The sequence below is a fragment of the Ornithorhynchus anatinus genome, chromosome 5 (assembly GCF_004115215.2).
Source record: "Ornithorhynchus anatinus isolate Pmale09 chromosome 5, mOrnAna1.pri.v4, whole genome shotgun sequence".
Lineage (NCBI taxonomy): Eukaryota > Metazoa > Chordata > Mammalia > Monotremata > Ornithorhynchidae > Ornithorhynchus > Ornithorhynchus anatinus.
Genome location: NC_041732.1, coordinates 41,392,883 through 41,415,137, shown reverse-complemented (window position 1 = coordinate 41,415,137; position 22,255 = coordinate 41,392,883). Strand labels below are relative to the sequence as shown.

Below are 22,255 nucleotides of genomic sequence, written 5' to 3'. Positions count from 1 at the left end.
AAATTAAGAGGGGCATGGCTCTTGCCCTCAGGAGCTTACAATCTACTAGAATATTTTACTCCTTTAATACTGCTCTTTCAGGATTCAAAAGCTCTTTCCAGAATCTCATAGACCTATAGAAGAGAACATAAGGATAAAACCTTTAACCCATGAGAGATTGTGCCACCCTATTTTACATCTGAGATGGAGACTGTGAGCTCGCCTGTGGGCAGGGATTGCCACTGTTTATTGTTGTATTGTTTTTTTCCCAAGTGCTTAGTACAGTGTTCTGCACATAGTAAGTGCTTAATAAATATGACTTAATTAATGGAAATGGGGAAATAGCACACACAAAATGTACTATGGTTGCTCCCATTTTTTATGGCAGACTGTAAGCTCATTGTGAGCAGGATGTCTATCAACTCTGTTATATTGTACTCTCCCAACCGCATAATATAGTGCTCTGCATACAGCACTCAGTCAATGTGATTGATTAATGAAGTGTTTACTGTTTGTCAAGTACTGTTCTAAGAGGTTGGAGTAGATACAAGTTACCAGGTTGAACACGGTCCCTGTCCCATATAGGGCTCACAGTTTAAATCAGAGGGAAGAGGATTTAATCTCAATTTTACAGATGAGGTCACTGAGGCTCAGGGAAGTGAAGTGTCTTGCTTAAGGTCACACAGCAGTCAAGTGGCAGAGCCAGGATCAGAATCCAGGTTCTCTAACTCCCAGGCCTGTGCTCTTTCCACTTGACAGTTCTGCTTCTCTTCAGTAAACACTTCCTGCATCCACCCTTTCCCCTCAACCCAATTACAACCTTGGTTGATCTTCCTTTTCATATCACAATTAGACTACTATATCAGCACCTTCACTGATCCTCCTGCATCCATCCATACCTCTCTTCAGCCTATTAGATGCTGCTGGTGGGATCACGTTCTTGAAACATAGCTTGGCACCCCTCAGAAATCTCAAATGGTTTCCCATCAAGCAAAAACACCCGACATTTGGCTTCGAAGCACTCCTCCAGCTTTTCTTCAGTCACTCTCCCCTTCTCACTTTCTAACTGGACCTCACTCTTAACTCTTCTGCTTTCTTTCCCTTCATCACCCTCTACAACAAATGCTCCAGACCACAGCTTTCTCCATCCCTCTTCCTCCAGGAAGCCTGCTGTGGTTCCTTCACAAAACCCTAGTCGTGTCAACAGAACAGTCACTCTTTGCATTTTACGTTTAATTCCTGTCCTCAGGACCTCTAACGTGTTTATCTGTAGAGTCAATTATTTATTCAGCTATTTCATTCTGACACATTTGTTCTACTCCCTTGAATCTCATTTTTCTTCCTCCTCCTCCCACTATTTGTAAAGATTTTTTAATTTGTCTCCCCCATTAGACTGTAAGCTCCTTGAGGGCAAGGAATGTGTATCTTCCATTTTTACTTTAAGTGTTTGGTACAGTTCTTGGATTTTGGTAGGGGCTTAATAAATGCCAGTGTTTGGCTGAGAAGGGTATGGATTTGGGGTGAAAAATCATGTGTGGGTAAATTTTCAGTTTAAATTTTCTCTTATTTGAAATGTACAAGTGTTCCCCTATTTTTTCATTGAAACTAGAACTAAAGGGATTAAAAATAGCTTGTTTGAATATGTGCTTATTCTTCTTCTACTTAGGTGTTAGAAGTGGTTTAAATGATTTCTCTATGTTGACACAACCTTCGATCCTTTCATTGCCTTTAAAATACAGGTTCTTGTCTCAGTCATCTTAGGAAATATACTGAAATGCTTTTAAACCACAGAACACATCTCCTATGCCTTTGTGAGAGGGAGCTGAATTCTAGCCAATAAACACAATTCAACATTCCATCAAGTTTCCTCTAATTAAAAAAGGTCAAGTAAAATATATCTACAGTGTTCTCATTTGTTTTCTTTATGGCCCTATAATCTGAAAAGTTAAATTACGTTTTTCAAAGGCTAAAGACCCAGCATTCCTACTGCACAATATCAATACCAATCTTATTTTATTAGCTGTCCAATGCCACCTTACATTGGTGTGTCTTGTGTTTTTAATTAAATTTTACAAGCTACTGGTACAAATCATTACAATGTTGTTGTTTTTTACACACCAACAGCTTGAAAGTACTTGAAGCTTCTAAGCAATGGGTTTACAGAGGAAAAACCAAGGCTGGAAAGCCAAGGGATAACTGGCCCATGCACCAGTTGAGGACTAATAAATAAATTTTAACATGGTACAGAAGCCATCTCACAACACTGACCAAAAAAAAAAAAAGATTTGTAACATCAATAGGATAAAATTTCAAAATACCTCATTGTAACTGAATAATACAAGCTGCTTCATGTAAAAAAATAAAAACAAAAGATTTGGGGAAAGTGGACATGAAAACCTCTTCTTGATTAATTGACTCTGATGGGTAGATTTTTCTTAAAAATGTTTCTGCAACATGATTCCTGTGAAGATAAAAGCACACTGCCTACAAAAGTGATAAGGTTTGGTTTACACAGCATATACTTTGGTTTTACTTAAATAAGTAAGAAAAGTTGTTCCCAGTCAGCCTGAGAAGACATGTCAGGTTTTGAATGTTTCAAGAAATAACCAGACTTGAAAATGGATTTTCTTTGCTGTTAAGGTGAAAAGTGTCTTTTTTCCTTCCACTCCAGTGTTCAATTTTTCCTTTTCCAAGAATACTCTTCAGAGAATTATATCAATACGTCTCTTGCTTATCAATAGCAACAAGCTGTGCATTCCAAATTGCTAAACTGTTAGAAGCACAGTGCCTGAAAGAATCCATCACTTGGCATATGCTTGGATGGGGCTCACAATTTGTATGCTCTGAACGGAATGTTCCCCTCAAGCATTTAAAAATATATTTTTCAAATATAAAAAGGTACAGTAAGTTGTGCTCGTCAGTAAGGCTTGCAAATTGACATTTAAATAAGCACAAAATAATGCACAAGCAAAAAAGTGCAATTTTTAAATAAAATAAATGAACATTGTTCAAATATCACCAACAAATAAACAGATTATTGTTGGTTAGTCTTAGAAGAAAAGACTAGATACATATCTAGCTATAGATATACATTTCCATAGCTATATATATATATGGCTTTTCATTTTTGGTTTCATTTAAAATATTTGGTAAGAATCCAAATGAATGCACACTATGTGTAATTTCACCTTTCTTCCCTCACCACACCTCTGCTTGATCCTTCTAGAATTCAGATTTGTGGAATTGAGGAAGCTTCCATTGAAGTGTTTATTCCTGTGGAAGTAAATGTGATTGCCTTTCCGAGTGACCAGAGTTTTGTTTGTTTTTTGTTGTTTTTTTTTAGAAAAGCATTGTCATACAGTTCAATAAAAGTATTTCAACAAGTGTATAGAAAACAACGTATCCCTTCTTACTGTAAAGCTCATACAGTAATCAGAATGTGAGTGTTCAGGCTTCCAATCTCACAATCAGCTCTGCCTTTTGACTGAAAAGCCAAGAAGTGAATCAGTATCATTAATGCAGGCAAAGTGGGAGACTTAGATCCTACAGAGGAAAGCAGCGTGGGGCAGAGCAAGGCTTTCTCTTCCTTCTCCTCCTTGCCTTGCACTCTCTCACTTGCTGCAGTCAGTATTGTTGAAAACCCAACCCATTGCCCGCCTGAGAACATCCTCACCGTCACTTTTTTTGGGGTAGGGGGTCAAGGGGAGCTCATGTTTTTTTGCTGCCGGTCTTCTGTTTCTGTTTGCGTAAGTGAGCCTCGATCTCATGCCTGAAGACGAGCATTCCCAGCTGGCCGTGGGAGGCTTCATTCATGGCCTTGGACTGCATGCACATCTTATACTGTTCGGGCGTGAGCTCGTCCACACACCGCTTCTCATGCCACAGGTGGAAGAGCCCCCGCACAGGAGTCCGCACCACAATGAGGTTGCTGTGAAGGTATTTGCGGTAAAGGTGCACATCTTCTCCTCCCCAGCCTTTGATGTCCAGATCAAACCCACCTGCCGGGAGAGAAAGCGCTGATCAATACTGTGATTCATTAGGTAACTGGTACTCCGCTCCCTACTCTAAACCTTTGGGAATCTCTATCCTTGTCAGGCAATTCTGAGCAGCTAGAAGCTAGACCATTTCTGCTGAATGGGAAAAAAGGCCAACTTCACTGTGCCTTACAAGTGGCCATGGCCATGGGAAGAATCCCAATCTTTCAGCTAGTTCAAGGAGCAGGGCCCCTCATTTCAGTTTCTGTGAAAGTTGTCTCCTATTTGAAGCAGTTACACCAAAACTCTTGGCGTTACTTCTCTATTGATGTGGCTTTTCTCTCCTGTTGCAACAAGGAAAAACTACAGTAATTGAGTTGTTAAAAAAATGCAAAGTGTTGGACTCCTGCCAAGGGTAAAAGACATTACCATCAGAGAAAAAGGCTCTGCAGTTGCTTCCAGGTTGGAACTTGCCACGTGAATTGGAGAGCTGAGACAATGTTACAGATCAATTCAGACTAAATATGATGTCTCTTTAAATAGCCACTATTTAAGCCAAAACTCTTTTTCCCTTGGTTATCTGGATAATTGCCTCAATTCTCCATTTCACTTAGCTAGGGTAGACAAGGCCAGAAGGAAAATAATTCTGGTGCTGGCTTTGAGGAGAATGGCTTTCTCATGTGGCCTGGAAGTCAGGGCACTTGGGTTCTCATGCCAGCTCTGCCACTTACCTGTTGTGTGACCTTGGGCAAATCACTTAACTTCTCTGGGTCTCAGTTACCTTATCTGTAAAATGGGGATTATATCCTCCCTATCCCTATGTGGGATAGGGACTACCTCTAACCTGATTGTCTTGTACCTACCCCAGTGCTCAGTACAGTGGAACATAGTAAGCACTTATCAAATACCATATAGAAGTCACTTGACTGCTCTGTGCCTCAGTTTCCTCATCTGTAAAATGGGAATGAAATATCTATTCTCCCTCCCCTTCACATATTGAGCCCCAAATGGGACAGGAACTCTGTCAGACCTGATTATCTTGTACCTTTCCCAGGTCTTAGTACAGTGCTTGGCACATAATAAGTCCTTAACACATAACTCAATTATTAGTAGTAATATTTCCAATTTGGACAGGTTACTAACTTTCCTTGAGTCAGGGAGGTGCTGTGCCACCCTTCCCTTACTTAGATACCAAAAAAAAAGAGTGAATTCTGTGGAAGATCAACCCTGCCCCAGTGACCATGCAAGGGGCAGTTAGGGTGAAGCTTGCTTATCTCTCTGAGCCCTACTAGGCAAAGAACCTCAACCACCCTGTCAATACTGTGGAACACCATTGAAATTCTCTAGTTCCCAAGCCCTGTACCACTGGTTAATAATAATGACTGTGGTTCTTGTTAGGTGCTTTACTATGTGCAAGGCACAATACTAAGCACTAGGGTGGGTGCAAGCAAATCGGGTTGGACACAGTCCCTGTCCCGCATAGGGCTCACAGCCTTAATCCCCATTTTACAGATGAGATAACTGAGGTCCAGGGAAATGAAGTGACTTGCCCAAGGCCACAAAGCGGCCAAGTGGCGGAGCTGGAGTTAGAACCCATGACCTTCTGGCTCCCAGGCCCATGCTCTCCAAGGATCACGACAGGGCTCCAGCTTTGCTTTCCTTCCCATCCTCTGTCTCTCTCTCCCACTTTGTTTGGGAAACCCAGAGGAGCAGACTGGGGGGAAATTTCCCTAACTCAAGATTATGACCTACTTCCAACTGCAGTTAACACTCGACTCTGACTTTGGAAGCCCTGTGAACACCTCTCGGTGGCCTCAGGGTGGCAGTGCTGAAGCAGATTTGACTCACTCCCCACAGCACTTACCTATGTTGATAAAGTCTGATCGGTATTGACAAGTCATCCCAAATCCGAAGTCTCTCCAAAATCCAGTTTCCTTTTTGATAACCTGTAAAACACATTCAACAGAGGTTTCTCCCAGACACCCACTGTGGTTGGGGCCTGGGTAAGGGAGGAGAGATGTGGATTCAACTGGAAATATAAGAATCAATTTTTGCAGGCCCATGCGACCAATGGCATAAGTGTGGCCTCCGTTCCTATGTGGCCTGACAAACATCACAAGATGCGTCTATTCATACAGTAAGCTCACCACTCCTGAAACGGTGCACTGATTTTGGCACCAATAGCTGGATTGTCTATAGGGCGTCAGCAGGAGAGAAAAATAGTAAAAGAGCAGGTTTCTGAGCAACCAAACAACACAGTGCCTCAACAAATACGTGCCTGTGACCCAACAATCAGAGCCAAGTGGAACTCCACAGAAACGTATCTAGCTCCTCGACCTTCTCAAGGTGAGGCAAGTGTCCAAGAATGATGGTTGAAAAGCAAAGGCATGAGGAGAAACCAGATAGTGAGGCGAAGGAGAGAGAAACACATAAAAAAGGGAACCTCTAACCCAGAAATCAGCCCATCGATAGGATTTATTGAGATCTTAGGTGGTGGGTGTGGCGCTAAGGGTTTTACAGAGCTCGACAAATTGCATTAGTAGACATGATCCCCACCCTGTCTTCAAGGAGTTTACAAACACATCGCCCACCAAAACCAGAGCATCAGAAAGGGCTGGATGGGCAGATCTTCAATTCCTCTTTGCTGTTTCCTTAGGAACTGGTTACTAAAAGTTCTCTCATCAGTGGGCTGGAATCAACTTTGCTTTCATTAGAAGCAGTTTCTATCAATCAATCAGTCAATGGTATTAAGTGCTTACTGTGTGTAGAGTACTGTGCTAAGCGCTTGGGAAAGTACAATATAATATCGCCAAGATCCGCCCTTTCCTCTCCACCCAAACGGCTACCTTACTGCTACAGGCTCTCGTTATATCCCGGCTAGACTACTGTGTCAGCCTTCTCTCTGACCTCCCTTCCTCCTCTCTCGCCCCGCTCCAGTCTATTCTTCACTCCGCTGCCCAGCTCATCTTCCTGCAGAAACGATCTGGGCATGTCACTCCCCTTCTTAAACAACTCCAGTGGTTGCCTATCAACCTCCGCTCCAAACAAAAACTCCTCACTCTAGGCTTCAAGGCTCTACATCACCTTGCCCCTTCCTACCTCTCCTCCCTTCTCTCTTTCTACCACCAACCCCGCACACTCCGCTCCTCCGCCGCCCACCTCCTCACCGACCCTCGGTCTCGCCTATCCCGCCGTCGACCCCCGGGCCACGTCCTCCCGCGGTCCTGGAACGCCCTCCCTCCTCACCTCCGCCAAACTGATTCTCTTCCCCTCTTCAAACCCTACTTAAAACTCACCTCCTCCAAGAGGCGTTCCCAGACTGAGCTCCTCTTCTCCCTCTACTCCCTCTGCCACCCCCCCTTTACCTCTCCACAGCTAAACCCTCTTTTTCCCCTTTTCCCTCTGCTCCTCCACCTCTCCCTTCCCATCCCCACAGCACTGTACTCGTCCGCTCAACTGTATATATTTCCATTACCCTATTTATTTTGTTAATGAATTGTACATCGCCTCGATTCTATTTAGTTGCCATTGTTTTTACGAGATGTTCTTCCCCTTGACTCTATTTATTGCCATTGTTCTTGTCTGTCCATCTCCCCCGATTAGACTGTAAGCCCGTCAAACGGCAGGGACTGTCTCTATCTGTTGCCGACTTGTTCATCCCAAGCGCTTAATACAGTGCTCTGCACATAGTAAGTGCTCAATAAATACTATTGAATGAATGAATGAATGAATATAATACAGTTCATTCATTCAATAGTATTTATTGAGCGCTTACTATGTGCAGAGCACTGTACTAAGCGCTTGGGATGAACAAGTCGGCAACAGATAGAGACAGTCCCTGCCGTTTGACGGGCTTACAGTCTAATCGGGGGAGATGGACAGACAAGAACAAGCAGCGTGAACAAGCAGGAGAAGCAGCGTGGCTCAGTGGAAAGAGCACGGGCTTTGGAGTCAGGGCTCATGAGTTCAAATCCCAGCTCTGCCACTTGTCGGCTGTGTGACTGTGGGCAAGTCACTTAACTTCTCCGTGCCTCAGTTCCCTCATCTGTAAAATGGGGATTAAGACTGTGAGCCCCACGTGGGACAACCTGATTCCCCTATGTCTACCCCAGCGCTTAGAACAGTGCTCGGCACATAGTAAGCGCTTAACAAATACCAACATTATTATTAAGAACAATGGCACTAAACAGCGTCAAGGGGAAGAACATCTCGTAAAAACAATGGCAACTAAATAGAATCAAGGCGATGTACAATTCATTAACAACATAAATAGGGTAACGAAAATATATACAGTTGAGCGGACGAGTACAGTGCTGTGGGGATGGGAAGGGAGAGGTGGAGGAGCAGAGGGAAAAGGGGAAAATGAGGCTTTAGCTGCGGAGAGGTAAAGGGGGGATGGCAGAGGGAGTAGAGGGGGAAGAGGAGCTCAGTCTGGGAACGCCTCTTGGAGGAGGTGATTTTTAAGTAAGGTTTTGAAGAGGGAAAGAGAATCAGTTTGGCGGAGGTGAGGAGGGAGGGCGTTCCAGGACCGCGGGAGGACGTGACCCAGGGGTCGACGGCGGGATAGGCGAGACCGAGGGACGGTGAGGAGGTGGGCGGCAGAGGAGCGGAGCGTGCGGGGTGGGCGGTAGAAAGAGAGAAGGGAGGAGAGGTAGGAAGGGGCAAGGTGATGGAGAGCCTTGAAGCCTAGAGTGAGGAGTTTTTGTTTGGAGCGGAGGTCGATAGGCAACCACTGGAGTTGTTTAAGAAGGGGAGTGACATGCCCAGATCGTTTCTGCAGGAAGATGAGCCGGGCAGCGGAGTGAAGAATAGACCGGAGCGGGGCGAGAGAGGAGGAAGGGAGGTCAGAGAGAAGGCTGACACAGTAGTCTAGCCGGGATATAACGAGAGCCCGTAATAGTAAGGTAGCCGTTTGGGTGGAGAGGAAAGGGCGGATCTTGGCGATATTGTAGAGGTGAAACCGGCAGGTCTTGGTGACGGATAGGATGTGTGGGGTGAACGAGAAGGACGAGTCAAGGATGACACCGAGATTGCGGGCCTGCGGGACGGGAAGGATGGTCGTGCCATCCACGGTGATAGAGAAGTCTGGGAGCGGACCGGGTTTGGGAGGGAAGATGAGGAGCTCAGTCTTGCTCATGGTGAGTTTTAGGTGGCAGGCCGACATCCAGGTGGAGACGTCCCGGAGGCAGGAGGAGATGCGAGCCTGAAGGGAGGGGGAGAGGACAGGGGCGGAGATGTAGATCTGCGTGCCATCTGCGTAGAGATGGTAGTCAAAGCCGTGAGAGCGGATGAGTTCACCAAGGGAGTGAGTGTAAATGGAGAACAGAAGAGGGCCAAGAACTGACCCTTGAGGAACTCCAACAGTTAAAGGATGGGAGGGGGAGGAGGCTCCAGCGTAGGAGACCGAGAATGATCGGCCAGAGAGGTAAGAGGAGAACCAGGAGAGGACAGAGTCCGTGAAGCCAAGGTGAGATAAGGTATAGAGGAGGAGGGGATGGTCGACAGTGTCAAAGGCAGCAGAGAGGTCAAGGAGGATCAGAATGGAGTAGGAGCCATTGGATTTGGCAAGAAGGAGGTCATGGGTGACCTTAGAGAGAGCAGTCTCGGTAGAGTGGAGGGGACGGAAGCCAGATTGGAGGGGGTCTAGGAGAGAATGGGAGTTAAGGAATTCTAGGCATCGATTGTAGACGACTCGTTCTAGGATTTTGGAAAGGAAGGGTAGTAGGGAGATAGGACGATAACTGGAGGGGGAAGTGGGGTCAAGAGCGGGTTTTTTTAGGATGGGGGAGACGTGGGCATGTTTGAAGGCAGAGGGGAAGGAGCCCTTGGAGATTGAGTGGTTAAAAATAGAAGTTAAGGAAGGGAGGAGGGCAGGGGCGATGGTTTTAAGAAGGTGAGAGGGAATGGGGTCCGAGGCGCAGGTGGAGGGGGTGGCACTTGCGAGGAGGGAGGAGATCTCCTCTGAGGATACTGCAGGGAAGGATGGGAAAGTAGGGGAGGGGGTTGGTGGGGGGGAGGGGAGAGGCGGAGGGGTGACTTTGGGGAGCTCAGACCTGATCGTGTTGATTTTCGTGAGGAAATAGGTGGCCAGATCATTGGGGGTGAGAGATGGGGGAGGGGGAGGAACAGGGGGCCTAAGGAGAGAGTTAAAGGTCCGGAACAATCGGCGGTGGTGACGGGCATGGGTGTCGATGAGGGTAGAAATGACCTCTGCCCACAGGGTGCATACAGTCTACGGGGGATACAGACACTAAAATAAATTACAGATAAGGGAATGAGTAGAGCATAAGAATATGTACACAAATGTTGTGGGGCTGGGGTAATTATCAAAGTGCTTAAGGGGTACACAGCTAAGTGCATAGCTAACACACAGGGGAGGGGAGGGAGGAGAAATTAAATGGGGAAGACATGGCGAAGCATCGTCTCAAACAACGAAATAGAGTAGGGGAATGTTGTGATACTAGTGAAGTGGAGAGACCAGCCTGTCATGTAGTAAATTGGGAAAAGGGATGCTCTGACCATGCAAAGCCTTTACGGAGATTAAGATGCCAGGGGGAGGTTTCAAACCAGGGACAAGCCCGTTATGGGACATACCCACCTGCAGAGCATGGATCTACATTGATCTTGTCAGCCATACCCACATGTAGAGAGAGGTGCTCCTTATAAACAATGATACTTTTTTTAAAAGGAGGACATGCTACTCATAGTCCATTCCAAAGGCATATTGTGTGTGTGCGTGTGTGTGTACATATATGATTTCCTGCACACAAGGCTTTTGATAGGCACTCAGCAATTCATTCTCAAACTAAAGAAATATTCCTGGCCATTATTTTTGATTCGCCAGTGAAATGCAATTATAGTTCCTAGAGGATTGAAATTATGTTCTAACACCTTTTTGCTTAGAGAATAAATGATGCGAGATCTTTTTTCCTGCATTTGATTTATCTTTGCTTTAAGATGACATCCAAGCAGACCATAATCCATTTGTCCATCAAGTCACAGCATGGCCTAGTGGATAGAGCACAGGCCTAGGAGTCAGAGGAACTTGATTCTAATCCTGGTTCCACCACTTATCTGCTGTGTGACCTTGGGAAAGTCACATAACTTCTCTGTGCTTCAGTTACCTCATCTGTAAAATGAGCATTAATTCTCTGACTTAGACGCAGGAAATGGACTGTGTCCAACCTCATTTGTTTCTATCTTCCTCAGCTCTTAGTTCAGTACCTGGTACATAGTAAACATTTAACAAATGTCATTTAAAAAATCACATCTTAAGTTATTCTCCCTGTTGCTCTTACTTGGTTACAGGAAAATATTAATCTTCAAGAAGGTTTTGGTGGCAAACATTGTCCCTAGCAGCCAGTCTCCAAGATGATGTCATTCTACTGTGAAACAAAGGGTTGTTCTAAAATATTTCCCTCTGCACTAGAAAAAATTTAAGTAGCTCCAACTAGAGACATTTGCCAAAATTAAATCCTGGAGAAACACACTGAATAAGTGTTTGCATCCTCACCCTGGGTACAAAGAAAATTTTAATGTGCATTTCTCTGAACATCACTAAAATCCATCCTTTCCTTCCATCCAAACTGCCACTATATTAATCCAAGCACTTGAATAATAATAATATAAATGATAATAAACTATCCCACGCTGATTACTGCATAAGCCTCCTTGCTAACCTTACTGCCTTCTCTCTCCCACTCCAGCTAATGCTTCACTCTGCTGCATTCAGTCCACTGTTCCCCACTCTTGAACCTCCAGTGGTTGCCCACCTCTGCATCAAATGCAAAGTCCTTTCCATCAGCTTTAAAGACTCAATCACCTTGCCCCCTACTGCCTCACCTTGCTACTCTCCTACTACAATCCAGCCTGCACACTTTGCTCCTTTAATGCCAACCAAGTCACTGTACCTCAATCTCATCTATCTCATCACCAACCTCTCACCCACATCCTGCCTCTGTCCTGGAACATCCTCCCTTTTCCTATCTGACAGATAATTACTCTCCCCAGCTTCAAAGCCTTATTGAAGGCACATATCCTCCAAGAGGCCTCCCCTGACTAAGCCCTCATTTGCCACTTCTGCGTAGCCCTGACTTGCTCTCTTTATTCACCACTCCCCATCTCCAACACTACAGCACTTACGTACTTATCCGTAATTCATTTATATTAATGTCTGTCTCCCTCTCTAGACTGTAAGCTTTTTGTGGGCAGGGCATAATGTGTCTGTTATATTGTTGTTTGTACTTAGCACAAGTGCTTATTACAGTGCCCTGCACACAGTAAGTGCTCAATAAATATGATCGATTGATTAATTCTCTGAGCAGGGCCAAAAATAAATCCTCTTTCCCTTGGGCTGGCTAGGGAGACAAGTGGCAGTCCTATCTCCTACTACCAAGCCTTGTAGTTGAGAAAATACCCACCTCTAGACTGTAAGCTTGTTGTGGGCAGAGAACATGTCTACCAACTTGGCTGTATTGCACTCTCCCAAGCACCTAATACAGTATCTCATGTCACGGCCTATTGTACTGGCCTGGGAGTCAGGAGGACCTAGGTTCTAATCCCGGCTCCACTGCTTGACTGCTGTATGACTCTGGGCAAGTCACTTAATTTCTCTGGGGCTCAATTACATCATCTGCAAAATGGGGATTGAGATTAGGAGCCCCATGTGGGGACATGAACTGTGCCCAACCCAATTATCTTTTATCTACACCATCACTTAGTACAGTCCCTGGTACATAATAAGTACTTAAACATCATAATTATCATTATTTTTTCTCTGTACACCATCACTTAGTACAGTCCCTGGTACATAATAAGTACTTAAACATCATAATTATCATTATTTTTTCTCTGCACACAATAAGTGCTCAATAAATATCAATGATTGATTGATATTCAGTTATTTGTTTTTGGAAAGTAAATGCAAACTCCAAAAATGAGAGCCAAAGAGGAACTCATAAAATGAGAGCCAATGAGAGCAACAGCGAGGTGGGCTACGCAGGAAGAGAGATGCAGGCACAAGGTAGGTTGAGTTGATCTGGCCAGGGATTGGAGCATCACAAGGTTGCATGGCAAACAGGATTCAGAAACTGCAAGTTGAGGGCAGATGGATTTTTGAAGGAGGTGATGCTACTTGGAAATCTGGGGACCGTCTTATCTCCAATCCAACTGCTGAAACTCTCTTGGAGCAACACAAAGCTACCTATCACCCACAGCCGAAATTGTGTTTTCCCAAGCAGGAGAGACACCCTACTCAGGGCTCCAGCCCTGTTCATCGTGTGGAACCACTAAATGGAACAGCTCCTCTGCTGACTGGCTGCTTTCATTGCAGATGGCCTCCTGCCAGAGCTCCTAACTATGTCACTTGTTAGCAGGCTGGCATTTGCCAGCAGAAAGCCCAGAGATCAAGGCAGCTAATGGCCCCAGCTGGCTCCCCCAGAAAGAGCTGGGTAACCACATTCGAGTCAGAGATTTTTCAAAATATACTCTGCTCTGAACTGGCACAGAGAGATGGGAATCTGGGAAACCAGGCCCCCAGCTGTAGTAGTCCCACAAGCCACTCACCCAGCTCTGCCCCAGCTCTAATTCAAACTGGCTAAGATGGGGGGTAGGAGGAGGGAGAGAAAACCCTGGTAGAGCATGCAGACCTGAGGAAAAGAAAATTTCCATCTCATATCCAATATACACCCTCCACATCTTGATCTGTTCCTCAATTGGGCTCCTTGGGCCAGGCGCCAGCTCCATTTCCCACGTGAGGCAAGAGCAAGGTGAACCAGAGGCACAGGCGAAGAGGGAATGGACCACAGAGCGGGGCTACGGGGGAGGGTCCCCCAAAAGCTCTGGAGCGGTTGCTATGCATCACCACTCAGGGACTGTGCATCTTTGGGGAAGCATTTCCCGCTCGAACACAAATCTATTTTTCTCCCCAAAGCTCTGGAGAAGCTGCCTCTGCAGCTGCACAAGTAAGAGAGGCCGGGGCCAACTCCTCTTAGGTTTTAATGGCGGCGATTTGGATGGCCGCCCGGGAAGCAATCTGGGCCCGAAAATAAAATTAAATAAATAATAAATGCCCTGGCAGAACATCTCCTTTAAATCAGGAGAGCCTCCAGGGGTCCTAAACACAGTTTCAGGGCATCACGCCCGCTATAAATATCTGCACAACACTGACACAAACCCACACGCACACATTACTGTGGGGGTTTCTTGCATCTTGTAACAAGCGCTTGGTTCCCTTGCTCTACCCATTTTATTATTTCTCAGCTGACATTTTTCTGGCGGGACAGCATGTGAAATGGAAAATGTCTGCAGACCTCCTCCTAGCCTCAGGAAAAGTTTACAGTATGCAACAGAATTTTCCATTTCCTAAGATATAAGATATTTCAGATTTAAACATTTGAAAATAATCTGGTTAGGAATTGGCATGAGGAGTTCCCTCTCTTATTCAAGACATTATACAACCTCCCCTATCTCTGAGTGGGCCTGCTTTAGAGAGGGTCTCCCCAGCGTTTTGCTAATTCAGAGAATAGAGGGGTACCAAAGACAATACCACCTGGAAAGAGATGAACTAGATATAACCACCCCCTGCCTTTATAGGAATGTGCTTTAAGCCTTTACTGCCCGGGATATGCAAATAAGAATACCTGGTGCACATGTGCAGATGATGGGATGGGCTGCATCTTTGAAGTTGAGAGGAGAGCTCCTTCAGGCTCCCCTTGCATTCCCAGGGAACTTGTGAAAGCATGAAACCTGAGGAAAATTCAGTCCACACCTGAGTGCAAGCTCGTCCTCTAGACTCTAAGCCCGTTGTGGGCAGGGAATGTGTCAGTTTATTGTTATATTGAACTCTCCCAAGTGCTTAGTCCAATGTTCTGCACTCAGTAAACACTCAATGAATATGACTGAATGAATAAGGTTCATGAGGAACTCATCGGCTATCTTGGGAAGAGCCACAGGGGAGCCAACAAGGGATCAAAAAGAAACAGCAGATATGCAAAGAAACAGCAAATGCGAGCAACATAAAGTCCTGCTTGCAGTTAACAGTTACCAAATGCAAGTCTCTCATCACAGATACACATTCTAAAATAATTAAATAGAGGATGCTCTTTGCTAACAGCCCTAACATCACTGGTAAAATTGCTCTTTAGTATCATTGCAAGGTGGTGTGCAGCTCAATCCATTCCAGGTCCATCCTTCACTTCCCCTTCAATGAGCTAGTCAATCAATTCTATTTTTGAGGTCTCACTGTGGTGCAGAGTATTGTACTAAGTGCTTGGGAGGATACAATATAATAAAGTTGGTAGAAATGTTCCCTGTCCACAAGGAGTTTACAATCTAGGGGAAGGAGATTATGGTCTGTGCTCCCCTTTGACCCAGGAGTGGAGGCCAGGAAGGAAACTCTGTCCCTCTCCCAATTTGGAATGTCAAGAAGGACCAGGCTTTGCGCCGGGGACAACTGTCTGGAGGCATATGGAGCCAGAATTCTGGGATTTCCTGATCCCATACACTTCCTTCTAAATGGCAATGAGTGACCTTATTTTCTACTGCTGAGAGTTTGGAATTGCTGCCTTGAATTTTAAATTTGATTCCAACTGCTTACTACTATTTTATGCATCTCTGATTTCCTTGCAAGCCTGAGGATCATGTCTCCCTAGCCCCTAAGAGGTTACCTCCGCCCTAAGTAGAGTGCAGTGTGAGCTCTTACTAAATCCCTTTGATGGGGAAAATTGTATTCGACCATCTTGGGCAGACATGCTTCCAATTTTGTTCAGTTCCCCGACCTTTTCCTAAAACGTTCCAAACTAGATCAGTTAAGATGACCACTCCATTCTGATAGGCAACCCTTGGTCAGATAATCAGCTTTCCACTCTTAGAAAAATGCTTTGCACAAACTTGCTAATAGCTAAATGTTGTTTGCACACAGGTGGAGACCTTCAGAAATAATAATTACTGTACGTATAAAAAGCTTATTACACGCCAACTGCTCTATGGAGAGCTAAAATTGGGAAAATGAAATTGGAAAAAAGGGGAGTAGAGGACATGGAAATGATAAAATAAAGCCTCAGATAATGTTGCATCTCAGATGCATGGAACAAAGCTTCTTTCATTCTTTCAACAAAGGAGTGATGCTCTTTTCAAGCAAAGGTTCATAAGGAAGAGACAAAGGTAAAAAAAGAAAACAGCACCAGGTGCTACAACATTAGCCATAACGTGACAAGGGACAACCTTTCTGTGTATCCCACATTGGCCTTTTCAGTTACACATGCACTCATAGGTGAATTTCATCATCAATAGGGTCTTTTTATGGTATTTGTTACGTGCTTACTTTGTGTCAAACACTGTTCTAAGCCCTGGGGTAGATAAAAGTTTATTAGGTTGGATACAGTCCCTGTTCCACATGAGGCTCAGAGACTAAGTAGAAGGGACAACAGGAGAACTGAGGCATAGATTAAGGGAAATTACTTGCCCAGTCATTTGGCAGAGCCAGGATTAGAACCTAGATCCTCTGATTCCCAGGTCTGTGCTCTCTCCACTAGGCCGTGCTGCTTCTCACAGGACACCTATATATAGTTGCTTCTGACTGCAAGTGTTGCCATTTGCTTGCTGCCACTAAGAGGAAAGGTTTCACCCCTTCTTCAGTAATTCATACCTAGTATTCCTCGGGCTTTAAATAGTAAGGAAAAAAAAATGAAAAGTTACTGCTTTCTTATCCCAGCTAAAATCTGGTCCCTTGTCCAGCCCCTTCCTTCTGGGACAGCTCTAGCAACTCTAAAGAAGGAGTAGTACTTAAAAAAAGCCAGGTATCAAGTCAGAGTGTCCCATCCTATTTAAGGCTACTAGATTCCCATCTGTTTCTTAATGATTTGGAACAAGTTTCTTTATCTTTAGCTGATTAGAAAGCTCAAATTTTCCATTATTTTTGCTCATGTCTCTAATCAATGGTTTTGAGTGCTTACTGTGTGCAGAGCATTGTACTAAGCACTTGGGAAAGTACAACTGAACAGTTAGTAGACACAATCTCTGCCCACAAGGAGCTTAGAGTCATAAAGGAAGACACACATTAAAATTTCAGATAGGGAAAATAGAGTTTAAGAATAGTTACATAAGTGTGGTGGGGCTGGGGTATCAAAATTCTTAAAGGGGTACACAGCCAACTGCACAGTTGATGCAGAGGGAAGGATGGGTAGGTGAAATGAGGGCTTAGTCAGGGAAGGCCGCTTGGAGAAAATTGGTTTTCAAGGTAATCTGAGTAGTGATCCATTAGACATGAAGCTAGAGGGAGTTAAAGGCTGGAGGGAGGACCTGGGCAGCGGGTCCATGGCAGGATAGACAGAAAGAATAGGTTGGTATTAAAGGTGCAGAATGTGCCGATTGGATTGTGAATATGAGATCTGCCAGGCAAGGTAGGAGGAAGTGAACTGATTGAAAACCTTAAAGCCACCCCTGAAAACTGGCTTTAAAAGCTTCCAGAAAATGAGAGTATCAACTCTTTCTCTCTTCCCTACTCTATCACTGGTCATTTTTATACAGGGTAAAGAAATGACACAGAAGAGAAGTCCCTAAACCTAGAAGCATATTATTTTCTTTTAAGACAGCTAGCTGACCTGGAGTACCAGGAACACTCAGAAACAAAGAGTATGGAATAGGGCCAACAGAGAGTGACTTGGAAAAGTTTTTACATATCTTTCATTTAAAAGTCTCTCTGACTCAGGTTCCTTGGAAAAATCTGTTGCGAAGCAGAAGTGTCATTAAGAAATTTTCCTTTTGATTCTCTGTGCCTTAGGTGAGCTCCTTGTGGGCAGGAAGTGTGCCTTGTGTTTCTGTTGCACTTTACCCAAGGATTTAGAACAGCTAAATGAATACCATTAATACTACCACCTAGCCTTGCTTACCCTTCTATTGTCACAGTAGGTGATCTCTAGGAAGGTTCATGGACAATGGACTTCCCTATCACTGTGGATGGTACGACCATCCTTCCCGTCTCTCAGGCCCGCAACCTCGGTGTCATCTTTGACTCGGCTCTCTCATTCACCCACACATCCAATCCGTCAACAAAACCTGCCGGTCTCACCTTTATAATATCGCCAAGATCCACCCTTTCCTCTCCACCCAAACGGCTATCTTACTGTTACAGGCTCTCATAATATCCCGGCTGGATTATTGTGTCAGCTTTCTCTCTGATTTCCCTTTCTCCTCTCTCTCCCCGCTCCAGTCTATTCTTCACTCCGTTGCCCGGCTCATCTTCCTGCAGAAACGCTCTGGGCATGTAACTCCCCTTCTCAAAAACCTCCAGTCTGCCTCCACATGAAACAAAAACTTCTCACTCTAGGCTTCAAGGTCCTCCATCACCTTGCCCCCTCCTACCTCTCCTCCCTTCTCTCTTTCTACTGCCCACCCCGCACACTCCGCTCCTCTGCCACCCACCTCCTCACCGTCCCCCGTTCTCGCCTATCCCGCTGTCAACCCCTGGGCCACGTCCTCCCGTGGTCCTGGAACACCCTCCCTCCTCACCTCCACCAAACTAATTCTCTTCCCCTCTTCAAAACCCTATTTAGAGCTCACGTCCTCCAAGAGGCCTTCCCAGACTGAGCTCCCCCTTTTCCCTCTGCTCCCTCTGCTCCCCCTGCTCCCTCTCTACCCCCTCCTTCACCTCCCCTCAGCTAAGCCCTCTTTTCCCTCCTTTCCCTCTGCTCCTCCCCCTCTCCCTTCCCCTCCCCTCAGCACTGTACTTGTCTGCTCAACTGTATATATTTTCATTACCCTATTTATTTTGTTAATGAGATGATCATCACCTTGATTCTATTTATTTGCTATTGTTTTAATGAGATGTTTATCCCCTTGATTCTATTTATTGCTATTGTTTTTGTCTGTCTGTCTCCCCCGATTAGACTGTAAGCCCGTCATAGGGCAGGGACTGTCTCTATTTGTTACCGATTTGTACATTCCAAGCGCTTAGTACAGTGCTCTACAAATAGTAAGTGCTCAATAAATACTATTGAATGAATGACTGAATGAATAACAACCGTGTCACTTATTAAGCAGTTACTGTGACAAGCACTTTACTAAGTGCTGGGGTAGGTACAAGATGATCAGATCAGATGCAGTCATGTCCTACAAGAGGTTCATAGCCTAAGAGGAAGGGAAGCGGGCATCTTATCTCCATTTTACAGATGAAGAAACTAAAGCTCAGACAAGTTTAGCAACTTGCCTAAGGACACACAGCAGGCGAGTGACAGAGTTGGGATTAGAACCGGTGTCTCCTGTTACCCAGGCCTGGCGTCTTTTCCAGTAGACTACATTGCCTTAAAGGACGGACTTGGAGGAGAAGGTAACTACTCTGTGATGAGCTTGTTTAGTACTTTCCCAAGTGCTTAGTACAGTGCTAGGCACACAATAAGTGTTCAATAAATACCACTGATTGATTTTTGGATACCTGCCCAGCTCTGGTGAGGAGGAAGAGGGGAAGGAGGGCCTCGTATGAGTCTTGCTTTTTAATACATAGAAATATTTGATTCTGAAATAGCAGCTGCACTGATCACTGGAGGTAATCTATGAATGTTAGAGAAGTCAGGGAGGTTTGGAAAAAAAGACGATGGATCCGAGTCTACTCCGCCCGCATTCTGGGATGCCCTTTAACATCCCTGTTCCTCAGCTTGTCCATCTATAAAATGGGGATAAAAGCAACTGCCATTTCCCTTTCAAGGACAAAAGCCCACTTCCTTGCAGATAAGGGTCATTTAAAGATGTCATTCTCAGACTAAGGCCCCATTTTGCAAAACAAGGTTTTATGATCAATCCCAGAATCACACTCCATGAATGAAATAAAACGAATCCTTTTTTCCATTTCCTGGGGGCAGGGAAACCAAGGATGTGCCACTAAAACCATCTTAGCACACTCAAAATGGATATAAGTTGAGGGAAGAACTCAAGATGAACCTGACCTGAAGTCGACCAATGACAAGGCTTCAGGGATAAATTTGTGAACATGCCTGGAGTGAAAGTCAGCACCAAAGGCCAGACCAGCTGTACCAAAGAACCCATAGTGCCCACTAACCAGTTTGGTGTTAAACTGGAGTGAAAAACAAGTTCCAGATGACAAGCGGGTAAGAACAGCCACTCTCTGCAGCTAACCACAAAAATTTAGAGATTTAGCTCAATGAGAAGGGAGTCTCATACTCAGATTGCACCTCTTTTGGGGAAAATAGAGTTAACTCTCCTTTGCTTGATTGTTCGGCAATCCCTACCACTTTCGTTACATAGCTCCTTCCCTTCTCTCCAGATGAGCAGGAGCCTCCATGCAGAAGCTGGGCTTCCCTCAGTAATAGTAGCAGCAGCAACAGCACAGAAAAATTTCAACAAAAACTGGATTCCTCTTAGTCAGGAAATCCTGGCCTGAAAACTAGGAATAGTAATAAGAAGAGTCTTCCTTAAGCACATACTGTGGGGACCACTGTACTAAGCACTGGGAAGGAGTCTACAAGTGGGTTTTAGACATGGACCCTGTCTCTCAGAGGGGCTCACAATCTATGAGGGTATCTAGGATGAGACATCAGCATAAGCACTGCTTTCAATCTTGCTTTAGAATGACCTGCAATAAAGAATAACTCTTTTTGCCTGGGGAAGAGAGACCTTCTCTCGTTCCATAGTCTATCAATCATCTCCTACTCCTGCCTCTACATTCTAAACTAGTGAGGTCACATCTCAGAAGTATGAGACCCATGGGTGCTATAGTTTATCCAATTAAAAAACCTCAAGAAAGATGTCCTACAGCAGTTCCTAAAAATAAAATCCTATTATTTTTAACGAGTCCGTGATGAGGGGTGCAATTTGCATAAGAACCTGGTCAGCTTAAAAATTTGTCTGGGCGGCCTACCAATTCTACCAATCCCAGGGCAAAGAGACTGAACTATGGTCCAATATGGCATCACCTTCCTCTTCCCCCAATCATATAACAATCAGCAACCGGCCTGGTAGTCATCCCCACGGTGTGGTCCCACTGGAACTTTTTTTGCCTTTTTTTAAATAAAAAGACAACACTACACTTATTAAAAATAACTGCAGTATATGTTAAGCGCTTACTATGTGGCAGGCACTGTATCAAGTGCTGGGGGAGATATAAGATCATCAGGTTGGATACGGTCTCTGTTCCATCTGGGGCTCACTGTCCTAATTCCCATTGTACAGATGATGTAACTGAGAACCTAGGCCCTTTTGACTCCCAGGTCTGTGCTCTATCCCCCAGGCCACACTCTCCTCTGCCCACCCTGCAGCTGATGGGCCTCAGGAAGCAGAATCCTTCCCGAGCTCTTGGCGCCCTGCTGGGAAAACTCAGCATGGCTCCCTCTCTCCCCACAGTCCTGAATGAGGCAAGGGTGGCGGGGCAGCAACAGCAGCAACTCTCCCCACTTGCCATGGAAATCAGCCTGGGAAAATGAGGCAGGACATTTCCAGAAGGAAATACATTTTCCTGCCCACTCTGGAGCCTGGGAAAATGAGCCAAGACAGCAGAGGAAGCCATGTTACAGCAGAGGAAGCCATGTTTGGCCTGGGTTCTTTCCTCCCAAACTTCAAAGAAAGTCCTGCCTCCCTCTTCCCCAGCACATGAAGGACTGCATTAAGGGATCATCTGGAAGGATTTTGCCTGATTAACATTTCTAGAGCAAAATCTACCATACCATCCTGGAACCCTTCTAATTAGAACAGTGAAGTATATGTAGCTCTTCTATAATATGCATTTTCATTCCCTGTTTTGGCCAGAAGACTGTTAGAGAATTTTTCTGACCATGTGAGTGTGTGGGGATACAATGCCATGTGGTGCTGGATGATGGCTGAATGCAGCTATATGGGATTAAGCGAGGTGTATACTACAACACAAATTCTCCATAACTTGCAGGAATGCCGCTCACACATTATAAGAGAGCTGGATGTATGCATGAATCGAGAGACAAATTACAACCTCCTATTCGGCACATTTAGACTTGGCAATTTCTTTCAGTAATCAGTATCCTTCAAAAATAAACCCAAAGCAAGAATGTGGAATTACTGCATTTACATAACCCAGAGAGCTTCTATAGCAAAGTAAACTGGCATTTTAATGCCACCCATTTTTAGACACTTTTAAGTGACCCTCGTTCACACCATGGAGAAACGGATCATCATTGTACAGAGGCCTTAGTAAATTACTTACCAACTGCTGTTCTAAGGATGGGATTGAATCATGATGGCCATAAATTATCCCAGGGTTATATTGACTGAACAGGACTGGATAAAACACTTTTTTCCCTATAAAGCAAAAGAGATTGAAA

At 44.9% G+C, this 22,255-nt stretch overlaps 1 protein-coding gene across 5 annotated transcripts in view; it reads right to left on the bottom strand.

Annotated features, from left to right (window-relative positions):
* Positions 1-1,975: 1,975 nt before the first annotated feature.
* CSGALNACT1 (chondroitin sulfate N-acetylgalactosaminyltransferase 1) overlaps positions 1,976-22,255 on the bottom strand; it is a 258,159-nt gene continuing 237,879 nt past the window's right edge. For all 5 annotated transcript variants that reach the window (XM_029066246.2, XM_029066245.2, XM_029066247.2 and 2 more), the window contains 3 exons: positions 22,138-22,232; positions 5,818-5,899; positions 1,976-3,977 (listed from right to left, as the gene is read on the bottom strand). In XM_029066246.2, coding sequence (XP_028922079.1) covers positions 3,688-3,977; positions 5,818-5,899; positions 22,138-22,232 — 467 coding nt within the window. In that variant the 3' untranslated portion in view covers positions 1,976-3,687. The remainder of the gene's footprint in view (positions 3,978-5,817; positions 5,900-22,137; positions 22,233-22,255) is intronic.